This window comes from Erythrolamprus reginae, chromosome 3 (assembly GCF_031021105.1).
Source record: "Erythrolamprus reginae isolate rEryReg1 chromosome 3, rEryReg1.hap1, whole genome shotgun sequence".
NCBI lineage: Eukaryota > Metazoa > Chordata > Lepidosauria > Squamata > Dipsadidae > Erythrolamprus > Erythrolamprus reginae.
Window position 1 is genome coordinate 562,892 of NC_091952.1, and position 25,241 is coordinate 588,132.

The following is a 25,241-nucleotide window of genomic DNA, read 5'->3' on the forward strand; positions in this document are numbered from 1 at the left end:
AGAGAGGCTGCCCCATCGGCTGGCCAGCCAAGGAGGGGCTGAAGATGCATCCAGAGGCATTCCGAAGCAGAGTCCAAGTGGGGCGTGGTCGTCTCTCACTGTTCAGGGCACTTCAGGATGTCCTGCTTGAAGTAGCCCACCCGGATCACCTGGTAGCGGGGGCTCATTTGCCAGCAGAAGGGGTGACGGCAGAAGTGGAACCTCCCTGGAAGAGGGGAAACGGATGATGGTTAAGGTGAGCGGAGGGCACTGTGGTGTTAGTGGGGGGGGTTTTAGAGGTCGCTTCCTAGGTCCCTGCCTTGTGGGGTACATCAGGGGTTGGTCCTCTCCCCCCTGCTGTTTAATATCTACATGAAACCACTAGGTGAGGTCATCCGAGGGCACGGGGTCAGTTACCATCAATATACTGATGATACTCAGTTATACATCTCCACCCAGTGTCCATTCAGTAAATCAGTGGAAGTGATGTGCCAGTGTCTGGAGGCTGTCAGGGTCTGGATGGGTGCCAACAGGCTCAAACACCTTCCTGACAAGACGGAGTGGCTGTGAGTACTGCCCCCCCAAGGACACGTCCATCTGTCCATCCACCACTCGGGGGGGATCATTGACCGTCTCAGAGAGGTTTCACAACTTGGGCATCCTCCTCAATTCACAGCTGACTATAGAACACCATCTTTTGGCTGTGGCGAGAGGGACGTCCACCCAGGTTCGCCTGGTGCACCAGTTGTGGCCCTATTTGGACAGGGAGGCTTTGCTCATGGTCACTCATGCCCTTATCACCTCAAGGTTCGACTACTGCAATGCTCTCTACATGGGGCTACCTCTGAAGAGCGTTCGGAAACTGCAAATTGTGCAGAATGCAGCCGCGCGAGCAGTCTGGGCTTCCCCAGATATGTACCTGTCTCTCCAACACTCCATGGCCTTCACTGGCTGCCAATTGGTTTCCAGATGCAATTCAAAGTATTGGTTATGACCTATAAAGCCCTACATGGCATCAGGCCAGAATACCTACGGGACCATCTCCTGCCTCATGAATCCCAGTGACCAGTTAGGTCCCACAGAGTCGGCCTTCTCCACCTGCGGGGCCTATGAAAAGAGCCTTCTCTGTGGGGGGCCCGCTCCTCTGGAATCAACTTTCCCAGGAGATCCGTATTGCCCCCACCCTTCTTGCCTTCTGCAAGAGTCTCAGGACTCATTAATGTTGCCAGGCCTGGGGCACTTAGGTTCTTGCCCCCTGGCCGATGAATGGACTGAGAGAAACTGATTGAATGAGAAGGACTGGGTTTTTTAGGGGTTTTAGTTTTAGATTATATATTTAATTAATTGGACCTGAAATGTTATGTATTGTTTTATTATATGTTGTGAGCCACCCTGAGTCCTCAAAGATGGGCGGCATAAAAGTACAATAAATAAATAGATAAATAGATAAATAAATAAATCGTTCTTCTGCAGCCCCAAAAGAGGAACCCCACCCACCCACCCACTGCTGCTTGTGGGACCAGGGAGGAACGTCCGAGGCTGCCCGCTTGCACGACAGAGGCCCCCTGTAGAGGCCCCATGAAGGGGGGACGTTCCCCCTCCTGCCCCTCTTACCTTTGTGCTGGAAGACCAGGTTAGCATCAGTGGGGACCCCAGGAAAGAGGCTGTCAATGTAGTGGGGGTACCCATTGTCCACCTGCTCCTTCTTCACATCCAGCCTAGTTGGGGGGGAAGAAAAGCTAGCAAGGACCCACCAGGTGCCCTCTAGATGCCCCCGAGGGCACCTCTACCTGTGCAGAGATGGGTCATCCAAGCTCTGCTTTCTTTCTCCTCCCAGCGCAGAGAGCCAGGACAAACCAGGCAAAGTAGCCATGGGAGTTGAGCTCAGGCCAAAGGGGCTGGGGGCTGGCATTCCCTGGGGATGCCGCTGCCTGGGGCTCCTGGAGGCCGAGCCGCTCCGTCCCATCACCCAGCCTTTGGCTCCCATGTTGTGGCCCCCTCCTGGGCCACGTACCTCCAGAACTGATCTCCGCTGAAGAGCAGGGCCTTCCCCCTCTTCCGCGTCAGGCTCCCCACAATCTTGTGCACGTCTCTCCCGATGCCCAGCTTCTCAAGGCTCCGAGGGCCAATGACCTGGGCCCACTGGTACACCCAGAAGCGCTGGCCTGCAAAAGGAAAGGGGGTTGGCCGAGCAGGGGCCACTCCCTGGGCAGAGGAGCCGGCTTTGAGGGCCCTCCAAGTAGAGAGAGCTGGGGGGGCCCATAAGGGCCCTTTGTGTGGGGAGGGGAGATTCACCCGAGAAGAAGAAGACCCTCTTGGTCAGAGGGTCCTGGAAAGCCGCGTCAATCACATCTGGGAGGGCGGGCCAGGTGCTCTGGATCCGCAGGGGGCCCTCCAGGGAGTCAGCCTTCCAGGGGCCCAGTCCGGTGCCCGACAGTTTCCAGTATTGGCTGCGCAGGAAAGGCAGCGCAGCCTGGCCTCAGTTTCCCCTGCGGTGCCTGTGGGTGCAGGCAGACCCAGGCCCAGCCCCCCTCCTGCCTTGCCTCTCACCCATCCTTGAAGAAGTGCAGCGCCTTCTGGATCTCGCCCACCCCATTGAAGGTCTCCACCTAGCAGGCCCTGCTCCGGCCATCCACGGCAGGTGTCTCGGTCACGGAAGAGTCATTGTCATCCTCAGAGGAGGAGTCCTCGGCTTTGGTGGGGGCCTGAGAAGGGGGGATGGGCGCTGTGGGCTGTGGGCCTGATCCTTCGCCTAGTGGTGGGGGAGAGAAGGAGGAGCCTATGAGTCCTATGTACATAACTGGTCGGGTTTGGCAATATATAAAAAAACTATCAATGTATGTTTAAATGAATTATAATGCTATAGCTTTAAGAGGTAGCACCACAGTTAGCCACAAGAGGGAGACAGAAGCATCTCTCCCTCCCTCCCTCCCTCCCTCCCTCTCTGAACATGTAAGATATAGTATTGTATATGTGTTGACTGATTTAACCGTAAGTAATATTTACACACTTCATGTATCTGGTTATCAGCACCACTACTCATATCTCTGGACCATCCACTGGATATCTGCCCCCTCCACGTTTCCTTGCTAACTCCAGGGTTACTCTGCACACTTAACAGAGCAACACCAACATCAGGGGTCCAGATTTAAGGGTGGGAGGAGACGGCAGAAAAGTCCCTGCCCTAGTGCAGAAACAGCTCAAGAGTGGAGCCAAGGAGGTGGGGAGGGTCTCCTTTGAGGGCGGGGGTTGCTAGTGGACTGGAGGATCTCCAGGGGTCCCTCCACATCATGGTAAATGAATGTGGGCTTCATGTTGTCCATGGAAGGGGCTTGTGGACCAGGGTCACTCAGGGTACAGTGGGTAAACAGGACCCTCCAGCCTAGAGCCCCCCCGATTCCTTCGAGAGCTTCCCAGGCAGGGCCACGTGGCTGCCTGATTCAACCCCCCCAGCAGCCCCCCCACACACCTCCTGCTCACCGTAGAGATCCTGGATTCTTTCGATGTCGTCCGAATGCAGCTGGAAGTCGGCCAGGTAAGAATACGTGCGGTACATCAGGGCTCCCTTGATATTGGAGTGACTCAGGCCGAGCGGATGGCCGAACTCATTCATTCATTCATTCATTCATTCATTCATTCATTCATTCATTCATTCATTCATTCATACATTCATTCATTGATACATTCATTCATTCATTCATTCATAAATTCATTCATTCATCCATCCATCCATCCATCCATCCATCCATCCATCCATCCATTCATTCATTCATTCATTCATTCATTCATTCATTCATTCATTCATTCATTCATACAAGTTGAAAGGGACCTTGCAGGGCATCTAGTCCAACCCCCGCTAGGGCCCCTGGGTCATCCTCTCCCCTCACCACCCTTCCCCCTGCTGAGGAAGGCACCCCTTCCCCTAGGCCACACATGGGGAATGTTGGCTCTTCTGTGACATGCGGACTTCAACTCCCAGAACTTTTGAGCTAGAATGATTGGCTGAGGAATTCTGGGAGTTGAAGTCCACAAGTCATAGGGTGCAGTGATCAGAGTGAGCATTGGTGGCGCAGTGGATAGAGTGCAGCACTGCAAGATATTTTTGCTGCTCACCGGCTGCCAGCAGTTTGACAGATCGAATCACCCCAAGCTCAACAATGACTCAGCCTTCCCTCCTTCCCAGGGGGGTCAAATGAGGAGCCCGATTGTTGGGGGCAAGAGGCTGATTCTGGAAACTGCTTAGAGAGGGCTGGAAAAGCACTGGGCAGCAGGATATGAGTCTAAATGCTATGGCTACAATGCTAAGGCTATAGGGGAGCCAACTTGGCCCACCCCTGGCCTGGACTGCAGTAGTCTTCCCAACACACTTGGTGTGGGTGCGTCGTATACACATGCAAAAGTAAAGGTTTCCCCTGCCTGGTCATGTCTGGCTCTGAGGCAGAGTGCTCGCCCCTCTTTCTTGGCCACGGGAGCCAGCGTTGTCCAAAGCCTCTTCTGGCGCCATCAGTAATAATAATAATAATAATAATAATAATAATAATAATAATAATAATTATTATTATTATTATTATTATTATTATTATTATTATTATTATTATTATTATTAATTAGATTTGTATGCCGCCCCTCTCCGAAGATTCGGGGCGGCTCACAACAATAATAAAAACAATGTTACAGTGGGACAAATCTAATATTAAAAGAGAAAAAAACATAAAATCCCATCATTTAAAACCAAACAACACATACAGAATTTGGGTGGTGGGAGGAGGAGGAGGAGAAGGAGGAGGAGGAGGAGGAGAGTCGCTGCCGAAGGAAGAAGGTGAGGTGAAGGGAATCAAAAAAATCCAAAACTTTAAGGCTTAAAAAAAAGAGGGATTCTGAGGCGACGAGTAGGAGCACGCGTCTCCCATAGACAAGTAGGAAAGTAGGGGCGGAGCAGCGAGAAGGAAGGGATACCGCTGCTCCGCTGGACTACGGCGTTAACATCAAAAATATAGGTGATTTTGAACTAGTTTGAAGGCCAGTGTGCATGTCCGGGAAGCTGAAAGTTCCTTGCCTCGGTGTCCGGTTCCTGTGCGGCGTCCTCTCCTTGGTTTGGCCGTGGGAGAGCTGGGAGCCCCGATCAGCTGGGGCTCGGAAGATGGCGGCCGCCAGCGGGCACATTCGGTGAGCCGGGGTGCATATTCAGCGAGCCGGCGTGGATATTCAGTGAGCCAGCGTGCATACTCGGTGGGCCGAAGGTTCTTCATCTTGATGCCCGATTCCTGTGCGGCGTCCTCCCCCTGTTTTTTGCTGTGGGAGAGCGGAGAGCTGAGAGCCCCGATCAGCTGGGGCTCGGAACATGGCGGCCGCTGTGGAGTGAGTGAACTGCCCCGCCTCCGAGTTCTCTCCCTGAGTTCCTCTCTCGCTCCGGGAATGCTCCCACGCCGAGATTGAGGCTGGGGGGACGAGTGAAGGAGTTTGGGGTGAGATTCGCGAATGAACAAGCTGGTGAGTCGGGTGAGCCGATCGAGTTGACTGTGTTGGAGGAGGACATTCTTGAGGACAATGCGACCAGCCAGGCAGACCGGGACGCTGAGCAGCTGTGCGGTGGGTGCGCTCGGCGCTGGAGGAGACCTGGCGGACGGAGAACTGACCATTGTAATAGGAGAGAGGAGACTGAAAGGAGACCAAGGGAGGAGGACTGGTAGAGCAAGGTCTGGTGGTATGGACGCCCCCTCCCTATTCTGGGGGGGGGAGAGAGAGAGATGCTGAATGATCCTTGACTTTTGAATAACCTCTGCCCCTGAGAACTTGGCACTTTGAGAAACTTGGCACTTTTGAGAAACTTGGCACTTTGAAAAACTTGGCACTTTGAAAAACTTGGCACTTTGGGAAACTCAGCACGTTGAGAACTTTAGCACTTTTATTAGTTGCTGCTGACCGGACTCCCTAAATGAATTGAATCATTCACTATTACCTATATTTGTATTTTCTGTATTTTTATTGTTATTTTTATTCAGTTTTATATTTATAGGTTTTGTTTTTTTTTAAATTTGATAAATTTAGATATTTTTCTTATTGTATTTTAATAATCAAGTTAATCTATTTTAATTAGTACTAATTTAATCTTAATATTATTGGGGGGTTTCTTAATGAATGGATGACTGGGGTGTATGTAATATAGGATGAATGATTGGTGTGACTGTGATGGTTGGAGTGGGTGGGGTTGTGGTATGCATGAGATGAATGAAAATAGTACGAACGACAGATTTGGCCCACCTGACGCTCGGGAGACAGGGGAGGAAGGGGCACTGATCTCTGGGGTGGCAGAGGGTCGGAATATTCCAGTGTTGCTGGGGAGAGGCAGATATGGCGGGGGCCACAGAGTTAGCCGTTCCAGGGGAACGGGGGATCGTTGCTTAATAACGATCCCTTGTTCTGGCTCTGTGAGCCCAATCTTGGGTACTGGTGATGAATGTAACTCTGGCCCTGGGCTCAGGTTGCTGCTATTCAATGCCAGGTCGGTGGTAAATAAAGCTCTCCTCATCCGGGATTTGATCCTGGATGAGGAGGCTGACCTGGCATGTATTACTGAAACCTGGCTGGGCCCAGAGGGGGGTGTTCCTCTCTCTGAAATTTGCCCAGCTGGGTTTCAGATATGGCATCAACCTCGACCCCAGGGAAGGGGGGGAGGAGTGGCTATTGTAGCCAGGGAGAGCCTTTGCCTACGTGGACTCATTGCTCCGGAAATTGCGGGTTGCGAGTCTCTCTTGATGAAGTTGGACTTAGGGGTTCAGGTGGGCTTATTTCTCACGTACCTGCCTCCCAGCTGCGTGTCAAAAGCCCTGCCTGTGCTACTCGAGGAGGTAGCCGGGTTGGCGGTGGAGTTCCCCAGACTTATTGTCTTGGGGGACTTCAACCTGCCGTCACTCGGCGAAACCTCGGGGTTGGCACAGGAGTTCATGGCCACCATGACAGCCATGGACCTGACTCAAGTAGTACGGGGTCCGACTCATGAGGGGGGGCACGCACCTGACATGGTATTCCTTTCCGAGCAATTGAGCAATGGTCTGAGACTAAGGGGCTTAGAAGCAGTGCCTTTGTCATGGTCAGACCATTTTCTACTACGGCTTGACTTCCTGGCTCCAATCCTCCCCCGCAGGGAGGCGGAACCAATGAAGATGTTCCGCCCCAGACGCCTAATGGATCCAGAGGGTTTCCAGACGGTGCTTGGGGTTATTCCAGAGGCACTCATCCACAGTTCGGCAGAGTCTCTTGCAGAGGCCTGGAATACGGCTGCTGCGGAGGCTCTCGACCGGATTGCGCCTTTGCGACCTCTCCGTGGCGCTAGACCCCGTAGAGCTCCATGGTTCAACGAGGAGCTCCGGGAGTTGAAACGCCAAAAGAGACGTCTAGAGAAGCGATGGAGGAAGAGTAGGTCTGAATCTGATCGAACACTTGTAAGAGCTTTTATTAAGACTTACAAAGTGGCGCTCAAGGCGGCAAGATGCGCGTACCATGCCGCCTTGATTGCATCAGCGGAATCCCGCCCGGCCGCTCTATTTAGGGTGACCCGCTCCCTTCTTAACCAGGGGGGAGTTGGGGAGCCCTTACAGAGTAGTGCCGAGGACTTTAACACGTTTTTCGCTGATAAAGTCGCTCGGATCCGAGCCGACCTCGACTCCAATTGTAAAACAGAGTCGACTGACAACGAGTCAGTCGAGGTGACTGGGGCACGTACTTGTCCACCTGTCTGGGAAGAGTTTGATCTGGTGACACCTGATGAAGTGGACAAGGCCATTGGAGCTGTGAGTTCCGCCACCTGTTTACTGGATCCGTGTCCCTCCTGGTTGGTTTCGGCCAGCAGGGAGGTGACACGGAGCTGGGCCCAGGAGATTACCAACGCTTCCTTGGGGAGGGGAGTTTTTCCATCACTCTATAAAGAAGCGCTTGTGCGCCCCCTCCTCAAGAAGCCCTCCCTGGACCCAGCCGTACTTAACAACTATCGTCCAGTCTCCAACCTTCCCTTTATGGGGAAGGTTGTCGAGAAGGTGGTGGCACTCCAGCTCCAGCGGTCCTTGGAAGAAGCCGATTATCTAGGTCCCCGGCAGTCGGGTTTCAGGGCCGGTTACAGCACGGAAACCGCTTTGGTCGCGTTGATGGATGATCTCTGGCGGGCCCGGGACAGGGGTTTATCCTCTGTCCTGGTGCTCCTTGACCTCTCAGCGGCTTTCGATACCATCGACCATGGTATCCTTCTGCACCGGCTGGAGGGGTTGGGAGTGGGAGGCACTGTCCTTCAGTGGTTCTCCTCCTACCTCTCTGGCCGGTCGCAGTCGGTGTTAGTGGGGGGCCAGAGGTCGACTCCTAGGTTTCTCCCTTGTGGGGTGCCTCAGGGGTCGGTCCTCTCCCCCCTGCTATTCAACATCTACATGAAACCGCTGGGCGAGATCATCCAAGGACATGGGGTGAGGTATCATCAATATGCGGATGATACCCAGCTTTACATCTCCACCCCATGCCCAGTCAACGAAGCGGTGGAAGTGATGTGCCGGTGCCTGGAGGCTGTTGGGGCCTGGATGGGTGTCAACAGACTCAAGCTCAACCCGGATAAGACGGAGTGGCTGTGGGTTCTGCCTCCCAAGGACAATCCCATCTGTCTGTCCATCACCCTGGGGGGGGGAATTATTGACCCCCTCAGAGAGGGTCCGCAACTTGGGCGTCCTCCTCGATCCACAGCTCACATTAGAACAACATCTTTCAGCTGTGGCGAGGGGGGCGTTTGCCCAGGTTCGCCTGGTGCACCAGTTGCGGCCCTATCTGGACCGGGACTCATTACTCACAGTCACTCATGCCCTCATCACCTCGAGGTTCGACTACTGTAATGCTCTCTACATGGGGCTACCTTTGAAAAGTGTTCGGAAACTTCAGATCGTGCAAAATGCAGCTGCGAGAGCAGTCATGGGCTTACCCAGGTATGCCCATGTTTCACCATCACTCCGCAGTCTGCATTGGCTGCCGATCAGTTTCCGGTCACAATTCAAAGTGTTGGTTATGACCTTTAAAGCCCTTCATGGCACTGGACCAGAATATCTCCGAGACCGCCTTCTGCCGCACGAATCCCAGCGACCGATTCGGTCCCACAGAGTGGGCCTCCTCCGGGTCCCGTCAACTAAACAATGCCGGTTGGCGGGCCCCAGGGGGAGAGCCTTCTCTGTGGCGGCACCGGCCCTCTGGAACCAACTCCCCCCGGAGATCAGAACTGCCCCTACTCTTCCTGCCTTCCGTAAACTCCTCAAAACCCACCTTTGCCGTCAGGCATGGGGAAACTAAACATCTCCCCCTGGGCACGTTGAAGTTATATATGGTATGTCTGTATGTGTGTATGTTAGTACAGGGGATTTTCTTAAACTTATAATATTTTAATTAATTGGATTGTATTGGATTGTTTTTCACTTGTTGTGAGCCGCCCCGAGTCTTCGGAGAGGGGCGGCATACAAATCCAAATAATAAATAAATAAAAATAAATAAATACCCAACATAAAATATAAAAGCCTGGGGAAGGTGTCTCAGTTCCCCCATACCTGGTGATACAGGTGGGTCTTGAGTAATTTATGAAAGACCAGGAGGGTGGGGGCAGTTCTAACCTCTTGGGGAGTTGATTCCAGAGGGCCGGGGCTGCCACAGAGAAGACTCTTCCCCTGGGGCTCGCCAAACAACATTGTTTAGTTGACAGGACCCGGAGAAGGCCAACTCTGTGGGACCTTATCGGTCGCTGGGATTTGTGCAGTAGCAGGCGGTTCTAGAGGTACTCTGGTCCAGTGCCACGTAGGGCTTTAAAGGTCATAACCAACACTTTGAATTGTGATCGGAAATTGATTGGCAACCAGTGCAGGCCACGGAGTGTTGTAGAAACGTGGGCGAATCTGGGAAGCCCCACGATGGCTCTCGCGGCCACATTCTGCACGATCTGAAGTTTCCGAACACTTTTCAAAGATAGCCCCATGTAGAGAGCATTGCAGTAGTCGAACCTTGAGGTGATGAGGGCATGAGCTACTGTGAGCAATGACTCCCAGTCAATGACTCCCATAACTGGTACACCAGGTGAACCTGGGCAAACGCCCTCCTCGCCATAGCCGAAAGATGGTGTTCCAATGTTAGTTGTAGATCGAGGAGGACGCCCAAGTTGCGAACCCTCTCTGAGGGGGTCAATAATTCCCCCCCTCCAAGCTAATGGACGGACAGATGGAATTGTCCTTGGGAGGCAAGACCCACAGCCACTCCGTCTTGTCTGGGTTGAGTTTGAGCTTGTTGACACCCATCCAGACCCCAACAGCCTCCAGGCACCGGCACATCACTTCCACCGCTTTATTGACTGGACATGGGGTAGAGATGTATAACTGGGTATCATCGGCATGCTGATGATACCTCACCCCATGCCCTTGGATGATCTTGCCCAGCGGTTTCATGTAGATATTAAATAGCAGGGGGGAGAGGACTGACCTCTGAGGCACCCTACAAGGGAGAAACCTGGAGGTCAACTGGAGGACTGCGACCGACCAGAGAGGTAGGAGGAGAACCACTGAAGGGCAGTGCCTCCCACTCCCAACCCCTCCAGCCGGCGCAGAAGGATACCATGGTTGATGGTATCGAAAGCCGCTGAGAGGTCAAGAAGCACCAGGACAGAGGATAAACCTCTGTCCCAGGCCCGCCAGAGATCATCTATCAATGCAACCAAAGCAGTTTCCATTGTATTGTTGAATTCTGGCTGGATCTTTCAGGAGAGGGAGGTTGAAAAGTCCAAGCTCTTCCACCTCCAGGTTCTTGGTTAACTCTCTCCCTTCCATTCTCTTCCAAAGGAGTGTTGGAATTTGCTGTCAGAGAACCAAATAGCATCTGAGAAATATTCCACTCCTGTGCTCTCACACAAGGTTCGATTTATTAACATCGCCATTTTTGATTAATGGCCATTATTCCAACACTGAATTCCTCTTCAGTTCCCCATCCCTAAACCCACAAACATGTGGGCCAATCTGCTACAGGGATTCACTGGCTTCTTCATTAGTTCAGTTGACCTTAAAAAGGAGGGAAAGGCCATTTTAAATCGCACTTTCAGATCACAGAGGCCAGAAAAACTGCTCCTGGCTGGGACCTGAGACCTAGTGAGAGAAGGAGGAGAGAAAGGTAGTGCTTTTTAAGACATTTTCTATTTCTTGAATTCAAAGAGCTTGGGCAGATATTACTGGCTGGGAAGAAGGAGAAAGGGAAGAAAGGGACAATTTTATTGGCAGTTTGACTTCAAGCACAGACCACTGACAGATTAGGCTGGGGTGGGACTAGACTGGGAAGGATTAAAAAAAGAGGGAAAAGTCATTTTAAATCGCACTTTCAGATCACAGAGGTCAGAAAAACTGCTCCTGGCTGGGACCCGAGACCTAGTGAGAGAAGGAGGAGAGAAAAATAATGGTGCACGAATCATATAACTATGAACCAAAACCAGCAGAAGTTTGGTAGTGATAGGGATTGTTTTGTCCTTTCCGAGACAACCCAAGAAAGAGACCTTGGGGTTTTGGTGGACAGCTCAATGAAGAGGTCAACCCAGTGCGCAGCAGCAGTAAAAAAAAGCAAATTCCATGCTTGGCGTGATTAGGAAGGGAATCGAAAATAGGTCAGCAAGCGTTGTGTTGCCCCTGTACAAATCGATGGTGAGACCACACTTGGAGTACTGTGTACAGTTCTGGACACCGCACCTCAAGAAGGATATAATGGAACTGGAAAAGATGCGGGTTTCCGGTCTGGATAGAGACCGCAGCGGAGCCTCTTTGGCAGAGCTCTGCCTTGAGGCTCCTTCAACCTCTCCAAAGGTCGCGGTTTGCAATCGGATCGGGTCCGGATGGCCTGATCCTAGAACAGGGGGCTCCCCTCTGTCCGAGGAGCCGTCGCCGAAGCTCCAGAGACAGCGGTTTGCCCCGCAGCTTCGGAAAAGGGAGAACCGATCCTCCCCCAAGAGGATCGGCCAGAGCAATCTCTCCAAACCCAGCGGGAGGCAAGGAAAAGAAAAGGAAAGTGAAGACAACTTGCAGCATATTTTAACCGAAAGGGAATACAGCAAACAAGAAAACCCAAGGTAAAAACCTAATGTTCCATGTTTAAAAAAGGAAGATTCGATCATTGTAAAAGTTACAAGTGAAAGGTTTTTTTTTCAACAAGGCGAAAAGGAAAGTTTTTCTTTAAGAACTTGTATTCAACCGCAAGTAATAGCCGGATCTAATTTCTTTTCACTTTCGTTTATAACTTTGAACTTTAAATTTTTAAATTTTTGATCAACTAAAAATATTGAAGAATTAATAAAACAATTCTAATTTGAAATGACTTTAAAAAAGACCTAATTTCTAAAGATGAATAGAATTTGGGATTTCTAAACTACCAGTAAACATTGTATCCCGGGCTCTAACTTTATCAGCGGAGGGATAAAGAACACTTTCACTGCTTTCCTTTTTTTTTGCTTTCTCTTACAACGACAAAATGAAATAAACTATTAATTTGAAGACAAATGGAAAATAAAATTAACTGATATATTAAGCTACAAGAACATATTTAGCTTTGTCTGGTTTGCTTGTTTTTGGATTACTACTACCTTTGGATTACTTGCTAATTGCCTGTGGATTATTTGTGAAGAATCTTTCTCTACCTGCCTAACACTGTGAAGCATAAACTGACTCCATCTTAAGCCTTAAACAACGGAGAATTTGCCTGCATTTGTTCCTCGACTGTGAAACACTAACTGACTCCATGTTAACATAAAAGAAAATCATACATTTGACTTTTCTTTGCATTGGAAAATTGGAACTATATAGAAACAACTACAGAGAAACTTATTTGTTGCCATTACTGAATTTACAACATCTTTTATTAACAAAGACCATCTGATTTATAAGAAGATCTTAAGTATATAATACCTACATTTTGTTCCTTAAACTAATTCCCTTTTTTAATATCTTTTTGTATTGCTGATCTATTGCTGATTTTAGAAGTATATTGATTTAGAATATATGCATTGTTAATAAACCTTGGTCTCCTGCTCTACTCTAACTTAACAAAATTAACCCCCCCTTTTTTTTTGCTGTTTCTCTCTCCCGCAATTCTTTGTTATTTCTTCCCCTTTTCCTTTTTCTCTCCCCACTTATATTTGCTTTCTCTTAACATATTTGGATATATATGCACTCTTTTTCTCCTTTACTCTTCAATAGATATTTTCTTTCATTTTATTCTGTTTTCATTCTATTTCTATTCACTCATTTTTCTCTTCCTTTCTAATTCCTTTTCTATAAACAAAGTATTATACGCTTCATCTTTTCTTCGGTTTTTTTAAATTTAAAGTTAAAAGGAAACTTATAGTGAATTTTATTTGTAATCTGATTAATATATTGGTGGTTTTTACTAGGTAATAATATATTGATAACTATTAAGGGAAATTGGTTATAAAGTTTATTGAACAAGTTTGGGATTTATAGTTGTTTTCTTCTATTCACTAAATATAAATTGATAGTAATTTTAAAATTTGAAAATGTCAAGCACTTCAACCTATGTTAAAACAGTTAAAAAACAAGCAGCAGCCGCAACTCTTTCTCCACAAGGTTCACCTCATCCTTTCCCGACGCATCAAGTTTTATCTGTAACCATGTCTACCAAAGAGAAGGAAAAAGAAAAACCTCAGCAGCCTACTTTGATAACAATACAAGAAACTCTAAAAGCAATGCAGGACTTTATGTTTAAATCTCAAGAGGATGCAGCTCAACAACGAGAGGCTATAAAAGATGAGGCAACACAACAAAGAGAAGCTATAAAATCAGACTTGGCGGAATTTAAAACAGAGATGGCTGACCTGAAAGCAGACATGGGAGAGGTGAAGGCGCAGATGAAGGAAATGCAACAAACTCTACAGGAAAGTGAAGACCGTGTCAAAAAAGTTGAAGAAAAGACTGTTAAAATTGAAAAGAGAATGGACTACTTCGAAGGCAGAGCTGACGCACGATACAGAAGATATGATGAATCAATTACTCACCTTGAGATGCAACGTGCTTCGTATGGGCTACGATTTCAGAATATAATACAGTGGTCCCCCGATCATTGCGAGGGTTCCGTTCCAGGACCCCTCGCAATGATCGGTTTTTCGCAAAGTAGCGCTGCGGAAGTAAAAACACCATCTGCGCATGCGCAGATGGTGTTTTTACTTCCGCAGCGCTAGCGAGGAGCCGAAGATTGGGGTTCCTGGGAAGGGGACTCAGCTGGGAAGTGGCGCTGGGGTTTCCCCACCGCCCACGCAAACTCCTCGCTGCTGCTCGCCCGCCCTTCGCCCGCCCACGCCGCTCGCTCGCACCGCTTCCCAGCTGAGTCCTGAAGCCAATTCGCTTCAGGACTCAGCTGGGAAGCGGCGCGAGCGAACGGCGTGGGCGGGCGAAGGGCGGGCGCAGGCGGCGAACAAGCCGTTCACTCGCGCCGCTCGCTCGCAACGCTTCCCAGCTGAGTCCTGAAGCCAATTCACTTCAGGACTCAGCTGGGAAGCGGCGCGAGCGAACGGCGTGGGCGGGCGAAGGGCGGGCGAGCCGCGGGTGCGTGGGCAGGCAGGCAGCGGACAAGCCGTTTGCTTGCACCGCTCGCTCGCGCCGCTTCCCAGCTGAGTCCTGAAGCCAATTCGCTTCAGGACTCAGCTGGGAAGCGGCGCGAGCGAACGGCGTGGGCGGGCGAAGGGCGGGCGAGCCGCGGGCGCGCGGGCAGGCAGGTGGCGGACAAGCCGTTCGCTCGCGCCGCTCGCTCGTGCCACTTCCCAGCTGAGTCCTGAAGCCAATTCACTTCAGGACTCAGCTGGGAAGTGGCGCGAGCGAACGGTGTGGGCGGGTGAAGGACGGGCGAGCAGCAGCGAGGAGTTTGCGTGGGCGGTGGGGAAACTCCTCGCTGATGCCCGCCGCTCGCCCTCCCGCCAGCAAGAGGGGGAAGACCCAGGGAAGCCGCCCAGCAGCTGATCTGCCCGGTGCCATCTACGCATGCGTGGCCATAGAAAAAAGGGCGCGCATGCGCAGATGGTGTTTTGACTTCCGGGTTGAAAAATCGCGATTTAGCCCGTTTGCAATGATCGGGATCGCGATACCCGGGGGATCACTGTAGAAGAAAAAGATGAAGATTTAAAAATGACTATGGCTGAAACTATTGGAGGAATACTCCAGGTTGACCCTACAGAGATATTAAAAGAAATCGATGAAGTTTTCAGAATTTCAAATAGCTACATCCGTCACCACAATCTCCCGAGAGAGATCCATATCAAGTTTGCGAGAAAGACTCTGAGAGATGACATACTGCATTGGGCAAGAACTTCTAAACTGCAACACAAAGGACTTGAAATAAAAATATTAAAACAAGTCCCAAGAGGTGTCAGAGAAAGTAGAAGAGATTATCATTTTCTAACCAGAATTTTGATCAAAGAAAATATAACTTTTCGCTGGCTTATTCCAGAAGGGATAGCATTGACCTGGCGTTCCAGAAGATATAAGTTGGAAAACTTGGAGCAAGCAACGGATTTCTTTGAAAACAGCGGTAAAAGTCACTTGGATCAATCAGCAAACCAACAAATCGCCCAACAACAATCAGTGCAACAGCAACCTGTGAACGAACTAGCAATCCAGCAGGTGCAGGACATGGGGGCAGCAGCTCTGATAGTAGAGCAGGACCAAGGCGGTAGAAGAGTTCAACCTCAGCGCGAAACCAAAAAATCAAATAAATGACAACAAGCAAAGACTTAAAGATCTTTTCAGTTAATGTGAATGGACTTAATGAACCAAGAAAAAGGAAACAAATTTTCTCCAAAATAAGAAATCAAAATGCTCAAATAGTAATATTACAAGAAGTGCATATCAAAAAAAGTAATCAGAAATTATTATTATATCCTAAAATTGGAAAAATGTATGCTGCATTAGCAGATCAAAAAAAAAAAAAGAGGAGTAGTGATGTATGTCGAAAATTCTATAAATTCCAAACAAATATATAAGGATGATGAAGGTAGAATTTTGATTGTACAAGTTGACATTGAACCTAGACCTTTGGTAATTGTTTCGATTTATGCCCCTAGTGAAGATCAAATAACATTCTATAAAAAATTACATCAAGTAATAACAGAGTTAAATATTGAAAATATGTTAATAATTGGTGATTTTAATGCTATTACAGATAGACAATTAGATCACTCGGGGGGGGGGGGGAAACAACAAAAGTAAGAAGAGAAGTAAGAACTTATTGCCTAGTACTTTCCAGAAAATGAAGGTGGAATTATTATTAAATGAGGTCTGGAGGGAAAGACATCCCCACAAGAGACAATACACTTTTTACTCCAACCCCCATAAAATTTGGACAAGAATAGACATGGTATGGGCTTCAAAAATAATTGCTGAACAAATAAAAGAGGTCGACATAGATGTCAACATTTGGGCTGATCATAATCCTGTGGTAGTTTATATGAGAACCAAAAATAAACAGGTTAATTGGCTGATGAATAGAAATATTCTGAAAGATAAGAAATACAAGGATTGGATTGAAAAAGAATTAAAAATATTTTTTGAAATTACAGTGATCCCTCGATCATCGCGAGGGTTCCGTTCCAGGACCCCTCGCGATGATCGATTTGTCGCGAAGTAGCGGTGCGGAAGTAAAAACACCATCTGCGCATGCGCAGATGGTGTTTTTATTTCCACAGCAGCAGCGAGGAGCCGAAGATTGGGTTTCCCCGCCGCCTCGCTGCTGCTGCTTGTCCGCGCGCGTGCTGCCCGCCCCCCGCGCTGTTGCTGGGGCCGCTTCTCAGCTGAGAAGCGGCCCTGGGGTTTCCTCCGCGCGCGCGCGTGCTGCCCGCCCCCCGCGCTGTTGCTGGGGCCGCTTCTCAGCTGAGAAGCGGCCCTGGGGTTTCCTCCGCGCGCGCGCGTGCTGCCCGCCCCCCGCGCTGTTGCTGGGGCCGCTTCTCAGCTGAGAAGCGGCCCTGGGGTTTCCTCCGCGCGCGCGCGTGCTGCCCGCCCCCCGCGCTGTTGCTGGGGCCGCTTCTCAGCTGAGAAGCGGCCCTGGGGTTTCCTCCGCGCGCGCGCGTGCTGCCCACCCCCCGCGCTGTTGCTGGGGCCGCTTCTCAGCTGAGAAGCGGCCCTGGGGTTTCCCCGCGCGTGTGCCGCCCACCCGCCCACGCCGTTGCTCGCGCCTTACCGGGGCAAGAGGGGGAAGACCCAGGGAAGCCTCTGCCCGGCGGGGAAACTCCACCATCTACGCATGCGTGGAAGGGCACGCATGCGCAGATGGTGGAGTTTACTTCCGGGTTGAAAACTCGCGATATAGCATTTAGCGAACATCGAGATCGCGAAACTCGAGGGATCACTGTAATAAAAACTTAGATACTACTCCACAAAATTTATGGGATACAGTTAAAGCATACATTAGAGGATTAACGATATCCTACACAGCAAGACATAACAAGGAAAATAAAATAAAATATGAACAATTAATAAATGAATTAAAACAATTAGAATCTTTATCACAACAACATATAAAGAATAGAGACTTGAAAACAAAAATGAGTGTAATTAAACATAAAATCAGATTGATAGAACAAAATCAAATAGCTGAAAAGATAAAAAGAGTCAAACAACATTATTTTGAACACGCAAACAAGCCAGGCAGATGGTTAGCATATAAACTTAGAAAACAGAGGCAATCAAAACTTATTAAAAAACTAGAGGATAATGATGGTATAATAAAATATGACACAGAAGGAAAAGCAGGTACCGTGAATAAGTTTTTAAAGAACTATACACAAAAGATATTACTAGTGAAGATGAAGTTTTTAACTACTTAGAACATTCAAATTTACCACAAATAACGGAAGATCAACAGAATATTATGGACGGACCAATAACAATGGAAGAACTTTTAATAATAATTAAAAAACAAAAAAACAACAAAGCAACTGGCCCAGATGCTATACCGGCAGAATGGTATAAAATAGAAAATGAAACAATAAGAAATAATATGTTAGAAATTTTCAATGAATGTAGACTTGAGGGTAAAATTCCTAAATCTTGGACAGAATCACTAACAACTTTGATTCACAAGCAGGGTACGGCACCAGAAAAAATTAAAAATTATAGGCCTATATCATTATTAAATGTGGATTATAAGATTTTTACTGCTATATATGCAGACAGACTTAAAAGAGTTATAAATGGAATAATACATCAAGATCAAAACGGTTTTTTACCAGGCAGACAAATCAAAAATAACCTTAGAATTGTCATAAACACGTTAGAATATTACGAGCAACACCCAGGGAAAGCATTATCTTTAATGTTCTTAGATGCTCAAAAAGCTTTTGATAACCTTAACTGGCTATTTATAAAAATGCAATTAAATAAAATGAAATTTGGCTCAAAATTTGTTAATTTAATAGATGTCATTTACTTAAAACAAACAACGAACATAATATTGAATAATGAACAATTAACAACACTTGAGATAAATAAGGGAGTTCGTCAAGGATGTCCCTTATCATAGTTGCTATTTATTATGGCTTTGGAGACTTTACTAATTAAAATAAGAACAGACCCTAAAATAAAAGGCCTAACTGTAGGTGATGAGACGTACAAAGTTCAAGCTTTTGCAGATGATTTAACTTTTATAATTGAAGAACCGATTAAGACAGTCCCAATATTAATGCAGACAATAGAACATTATGGAAAGGTAGCAAGTTTAAAGATTAATAAAAGTAAAACACAATTTTTAACTAAAAATATGAGTAAAATCCAAGAAAATAAGTTAGAACATATCTCTGGAATAAAGATTACTAAAAAAGTAAAATATTTAGGAATTTGGTTAACAGCTAAAACAATAACTATAAAAAATGATAACTATTTAAAATTATTGACAGAAATTAAAAAAGACTTAGAAATTTGGAATAATTTGAAAATATCTTTTTTAGGAAGAGTAGCAACAATTAAGATGAACATTTTACCTAAAATTTTATTTCTTTTTCAGGTAATTCCAATAAATCCAGGAAGTACTTTTTTCAAAAATTTAACAAATATAGTTAAAAAGTTTTTATGGCAAGGGAAAAAAGCAAGAATAAAAATAAATTGTTTAGAAGATATTAAAGAGAGAGGCGGATTTGGATTTCCAAATTGGAAATTATATTATCAGGCGGCTGCCCTAACATGGATTAAAGATTGGATTACTCTAGAAAACAAAAGAATATTAAATTTAGAAGGGTATGATCTTATGCTCGGATGGCACGCCTTTATATGGCATGATAAGGAGAAAAATCACTCATATTTTAAAAGACATACATTAAGGAAATACTTACTAGAAGTTTGGAAAGACATTAAAAAAAACACTTTTTAACTATTCCAGAATGGCTTGCTCCTCTAGAAGCAATAATACATCCCAAATCTATAAAAGACAAAAAAATTATACGATATAGAGATTTACTAAATGACCAAATGAAATTAAAATCTAGGATCACATTACAAGATGAAGGGATAACAATTGATTGGTGGCATTATGCCCAGATTCGATCTAGATATCAGAAAGATAAAATACTTTATATTTTTAATAAAAATAAAAATTTGTTAAGCAATTTAATTACTCTTAATCAAACGAAAACAATAGGGAAAATTTATAAATTCCTTATTGCACATAAAAATATAGAACTGACACTAAAAGATAATATGATAAGATGGTGCAAAAATATTGGTAAAGAAATAGACATAGATACATGGGAAAAAGTCTGGATCAACAATTGGAAAATGACCAAATCAGTATCATTAAAAGAAAATCAAATTAAAATGTTTTACAGATGGCATCTCCCACCAAACAGAATAGCAAAAATGTTTCCCAAAACCTCTCCATTGTGTTGGAAATGTAAGAAAGAAATAGGAACCTACTACCATCAATGGTGGACATGTGGTAAAGCTAAAATATATTGGAAGATGATAGAGAAAATAATAAAAGAAACGGTAAAGCAGGAGGTTGAAAATACCCAGGAATTTTATTTATTAGGAATTACCAACCAGACCTATAAGAAAGAAATTTTATATTTAATTATACACATATTAACAGCGGCTAGAATCACGTATGCGCAAAATTGGAAGGGGGAGGGAATCCCCAAAGAAGAAGAAGTTATAGCAAAATTATTAGACTGCGCTGAAATGGATATGATGACAAGACGTTTAAATGATCAAGAAGATACTAAGTTTTATGAAGCATGGAACAATGTTTATAAATGGATAGATAAGAAAAAATAAGATATACAATCTATTTTTAGTTAACTTGTTGTATTTGTTTTTACTTGGGTAATAATAATATTAGTTTAAATTTATTGTTTAATGACTAAGGTAGAATTAGTTTATATATAAGTAATATAGTAAGAATTTTGGTTTTATATATATATTAGTAACAATGTGAAAAACCTTAACTCAAATTTAGCAATTTTTTTTTTAAAAAATATTCAATATATATCTAATTATGTATTCTTTTTCTGTATTTGAATTTACACTTTCAAGATAAGCGGGGAAAATGTATCCCCATTTTATGTTCAATGTTTGTATGTGCGTCTGTCTATTTTAAGAAAATCAATAAAAATATTTTTTTTTTAAAAAGGAACTGGAAAAGATGCAAAAAAGGGCCACAAGACTGATAAAGTAAATGGAGCCCCTCCCTTATGAAACCAGGTTGCAACGCCTTGGTCTCTTCAGCCTTGACAGATGGCGTTTAAGGGGTGACGTGATCGGAGGGTATAAAATCCTGCATGGGACAGAAAAGGTGGATAGAGAAAAATTATCGCACAATGCTAGGACAAGGGGGCTCTCCCTAATGCTCATAGGTAAGAAAGTGAGGACAAATAAAGAGAAATATTTCTCCACCCAGAGGGTCATTGGTTTATGGAATTCACTTCCAGAAGAGGTCGTGACAGCTGTCAGCCTGGATAGCTTCAAGGCAGGATTAGACAGATTCATGGATGCCAAGCATATAGATGGTTATTGAAACGGATGGCCAAGTGTTGCCTCTATGTTGGTTGAGGCAGGCCGGATTCCCTTGTTGGGGGTCAATGTTGCAGTATAGCATGAATGTTAGAATAGGATTATAATTACAGTATAATTATAAATCTGGACCTCTAGCATAAGAATACTCTACTCACCCTGATTCTATAACCCAGGACAGGAAGGGCACTAACCTGCCTAATCTGCATTCCTGGCAATTACTACAGGGAGACAAAAGGGCTCAAATAAACATCTCACAATAAAGGAAGTTTTCACCACTCCAGACAGGATCAAAGGGGGGGGATTTACATTGCCTGAAGCATACAACAGGACGACAGAGTAATTAAGGAAGTAGTGAGATAAGAAGACTTCAGAGAAATTAGGTGTGAGAACATCTGCTCTTGGAAAGAGTTTTCTAGGAAATTGTTTCTTGATATCTATGGGAATAGGAAGAACTCAAAAGATACGTTTGAAGTAATGCTATTGATGTATCATTTGACATGTATATGTAATTATCCCCCATTTCCTTATGTTCCCAAATAAAAAGGAGTACATGGCTCTACACTAGGTCACTTCACCCAGAGAGAGAATGTGTCCAGGTTCTTCTTTCTAGGATTCGCGTTCATGGGTGACCCCACACGGCTGGGTTGCACTTAGCCCCTTTTGAAGACATTGCCTTCACTAGGGACTTTGACAGCATCCACAGGTCAAGGGAAAGGGAGGGTCTTGCCTTCTCTTTCTGCTCAAGATCCCATTGACAATTGGTGGGCCACTGTGTGACACAGAATGATGGACTTGATGGGCTTTGGCCTGATTCAGCATGCCTCTTCTAATGTTCTTACATTGATTTTCTTGCTAAGTACTTGTATTTCAATAAATTGTTAAGGTGTCTGGCATGGTGCAGTGTAACACTTGTTTGGCTGTTGTGTTCTGTAGTACCATGTGGAACTTGGGGTGCTGCCCTCTTTGCATAAGGACATCTAGTTTATATGGCGAGAGATCTAGATTGCAGTCCTTAGTTTGTAGCTTGCAGTCAGAAGTGGAAAGATTGTCCCAGCCACATGCTGTAATGAAGCCATGTGTGCAGCCTCCACTTCCACAGTGCCCCCCGAGGAGGAGGACTGTGTGGACAACTGTTGGCTCAGGAAGATTACGTGCAATTTTGGTCTCTCTGTATCGAATTCCTATAATGTTCTTACAGATTTAAATGGTAAGGATGCTGTAGATATTAGCGAGGCCCCTGAGGCAGAGAATGAGGGGATGTTCCAAGGGGAAGTTGTTGTAAGCGAGGTGCATAGTGTCACCAAACCATCAAGTGCAGTTAGTAGAAATACAAATGGGGCACATTTTCTTGTGGGTGACAACTGTTAGAGGTGTTGATTTGGGACAGAAGAAGGATGTGGTGAAGCTGATGAGGTGTCTCCCAGGGGCCACTGCCAGCAGGGACAGGAGGCAGATTACAAACATTGTCAAGGCTGTGAGTAAAGGTAATAATGTTGATGTGGTGGTGCATCTTGGCACAAATGATTTGTCCCAGAGAAATGTTAATGTAGTAAAAAGATATTTTCAATGTCTAAGTGTGGATCTGGGTAAAATAATTGATTCAGTGACTTTCTCAGAGGTGATACCGGTTTGTGGCCAGGAGGATAAAACAACGTGTATCAGAGATTTTAATGTGTGGTTAAGGCAGTGGTGTAAAGCTGAAGGTTTTGGCTATGTAAGTCATGATGTCAGTAGGTGGTCTAATAGGGAATTGTTTAAGAGGGATTAAGAGAGGTTGCAGGGGCTCAATCCGTTCAGGTATATAAGTCTAAAAGGGCTATCACTCTCTGCATTTGATAGCAAGCAATCCGGAGCAATTTGATAAAATAGAATAAAAAATTGATAGATAGAGGTGCGGGGGCGGAGGGCTTGTGGCCCGAGCTTCACACCCCATTCAATGGATCTGGGAGGGGCACGGCTAAGGACTCTTCCCCCCGCACAGCACAGCCCCTCCCTTTCCCTGGCAAGCCTTCCAGGGGCCATGGGGGCAAGGGGCCATTGCAGCATTTTGCCCACCAAGCAGAGAGGCTGCCTGTCAGGATGGCTCCACTCAGTATTTAAGAAAAGTAAATCTCAGAGTCCATGGAGAGAGGTGGCATATAAGGCCAATAAATAAATAATAAATAAATAAGTTTGAATGGGGTGAATCCTGTGCTACTGTGTAGCGAATTATTATAGGCCACTTCTGCAAAAGGTAAAAGTTCACTCCAATTGTCCTGCTGATAATTTAGATAGCAGCGGAGGTACTGGTCTAATACCAAGTTGGCCCTCTCACATGCCCGGTTAGTATGCGGGTGATGTGCGGAGCTTAACCCCTGTGTGATGCCAAATAGGGCCAAGAACTCCTTCCAAAATCCCGAAGTGAATTGAACCCCTCGGTCTGTGATAACCCAGTTGGGAACCCCATGAAGCCTGTACACACGCTGAATAAACAGCTTAGCCAATGCTTTGGAGGAAGGGATTTTTGGGCAAGCCACGAATGGAACCTGTTTGGAAAAAAGTAACAACCCAGATCACTGTTTCCCCCCCCACTCTGTGGCAGTTGCATGATAAAATCCATTGATATTTCCTTCCAGGGTGCCCCAGGCCTTGACACATTCTGTAACAGTCCCTTTGGCCGGCCAAGGGGCCTTTTTGCAGTAGCACACATGGGGCAACTGCCCACTTAAGTCTCAATGTCCAAAACTGCCTTCTCAATAAATGCAAGGTTTTCATGAACCCAAAATGACCCGTGACCTTAGAGTCGTGGGCTCTTTCCAATACTGTTAACCTTAGGGAGGATGGGACATACAACCTAGACCCTATCCACGCTAGCTCATCTCGTCGAGTGCACTCCGAATCATGGGTCAGGAACCACTCATCAGTTTTCAGGACAATGTCAGGATAGCTCCACTCAGTATTTAAGAAAAGTAAAACTCAGAGTCCATTTTGAACTTCAAAGATAAACTTTACTAAATCAGAAATGAATGCCGCAGAAGCAAAGCAAAGTCTGTGGAAAAAGACGTGATAGTTGCCCATATCAAAGTATCCCACATGCCCCCCTTTGGGAAACAGACAACCCCCATTGTCCATCTTCGTTGGGTGGATGTATATTCACCGTAGCATCATGCTCATGCACACCACTAATGGACCTCCTTATCTCCTCTTCTCAGGAGTAACGAAACTCCCCTGGCCTTCACCAGAAGTAACAAAACTTACTGGGACCCCTCCAGAAAACTTCCCCTCCCAAATCCCCAAACACCTACCCACCCCCCGTTACTTATGACAGATGAAGCATAGTTGAAGGATGAAAGATAGCAAGGCGGACACTGCCCCCATCGGCTGGTCGGCCAGGGTGGGGACGAAGCTGCGTCGAGAGGCATTTGGAAGCAGAGTCCAGATGGGAGGTGGGTCGTCTCTCACTGTTCAGGGCACAGGATGTCCTGCATGAAGTATCCCATGCGGGTCACCAGGTAGAGGGGCCTCATTTGCCAGCAGAAGGGGTGACGGCGGAAGTGGGACCTCTCTGGAAGAGGGGAAATCAATGAGGGTGAAGGCGAGTGGAGGGCACTGCAGAGTGGCCACAGGGAGGGAATGGCAGGGACCCTCAGGGGAAAGCCCGTCCTGTGTGGCCAAGCAGGCTGGGCTGAGGAGAGGCCCAGGGTTCAGGGACAGCACCCCCATTCCTGCCGAGGCCCTTGGAATCTTCCCCCTAAACTGGATCCATAGCTCCTTCCCAGACCCAGAGCCCCCACCATCTCTCAGCTTTAGGGGGGTCAAAGGGGATTCTCTGCAGGCCTTGGATGGCTGGGGGCATTAACCAGGCAGTGCCCTGACCTTCTTCTCAACTTCTCCCCCCAAAGTTGCCTTATTCCCTTGGGGGGCAGGGAGGGAAAGACCCTTGGAGGCCCCCTAGCTTCTCCACTGACATGGATGCAAGTGCCAGAGGTGGGCTGCCAGTCTCCTGCCCATCTACTTTGCAGCCCAGAAGGGAGTCAGGGGAGGGGGCAGAAAGAGCCCCCAGGCCACAAGCATCAAGAGGAGGAGGTTAAATGGAGGCAAGGTTCCCCCTCCCACTCCCAGCAATTGTGGTCCTCCCAATAAGCCTCTTCCTCTGCATTGAGGAGGGGGCTCTATCCAATGAATCCAGCCATTCAGGCATGCCCCCCTCCGGCCTAGCCACTCACCCGTCCTAGAAGAAGT

At 46.8% G+C, this 25,241-nt stretch overlaps 1 protein-coding gene across 1 annotated transcript in view; it reads right to left on the minus strand.

Annotated features, from left to right (window-relative positions):
* LOC139163544 (matrix metalloproteinase-9-like) overlaps positions 1-25,241 on the minus strand; it is a 34,916-nt gene continuing 9,675 nt past the window's right edge. The window contains 5 exon segments of the mRNA XM_070744376.1: positions 1-205; positions 1,594-1,697; positions 1,994-2,144; positions 2,275-2,429; positions 2,530-2,731. Coding sequence (XP_070600477.1) covers positions 96-205; positions 1,594-1,697; positions 1,994-2,144; positions 2,275-2,429; positions 2,530-2,731 — 722 coding nt within the window. The 3' untranslated portion in view covers positions 1-95.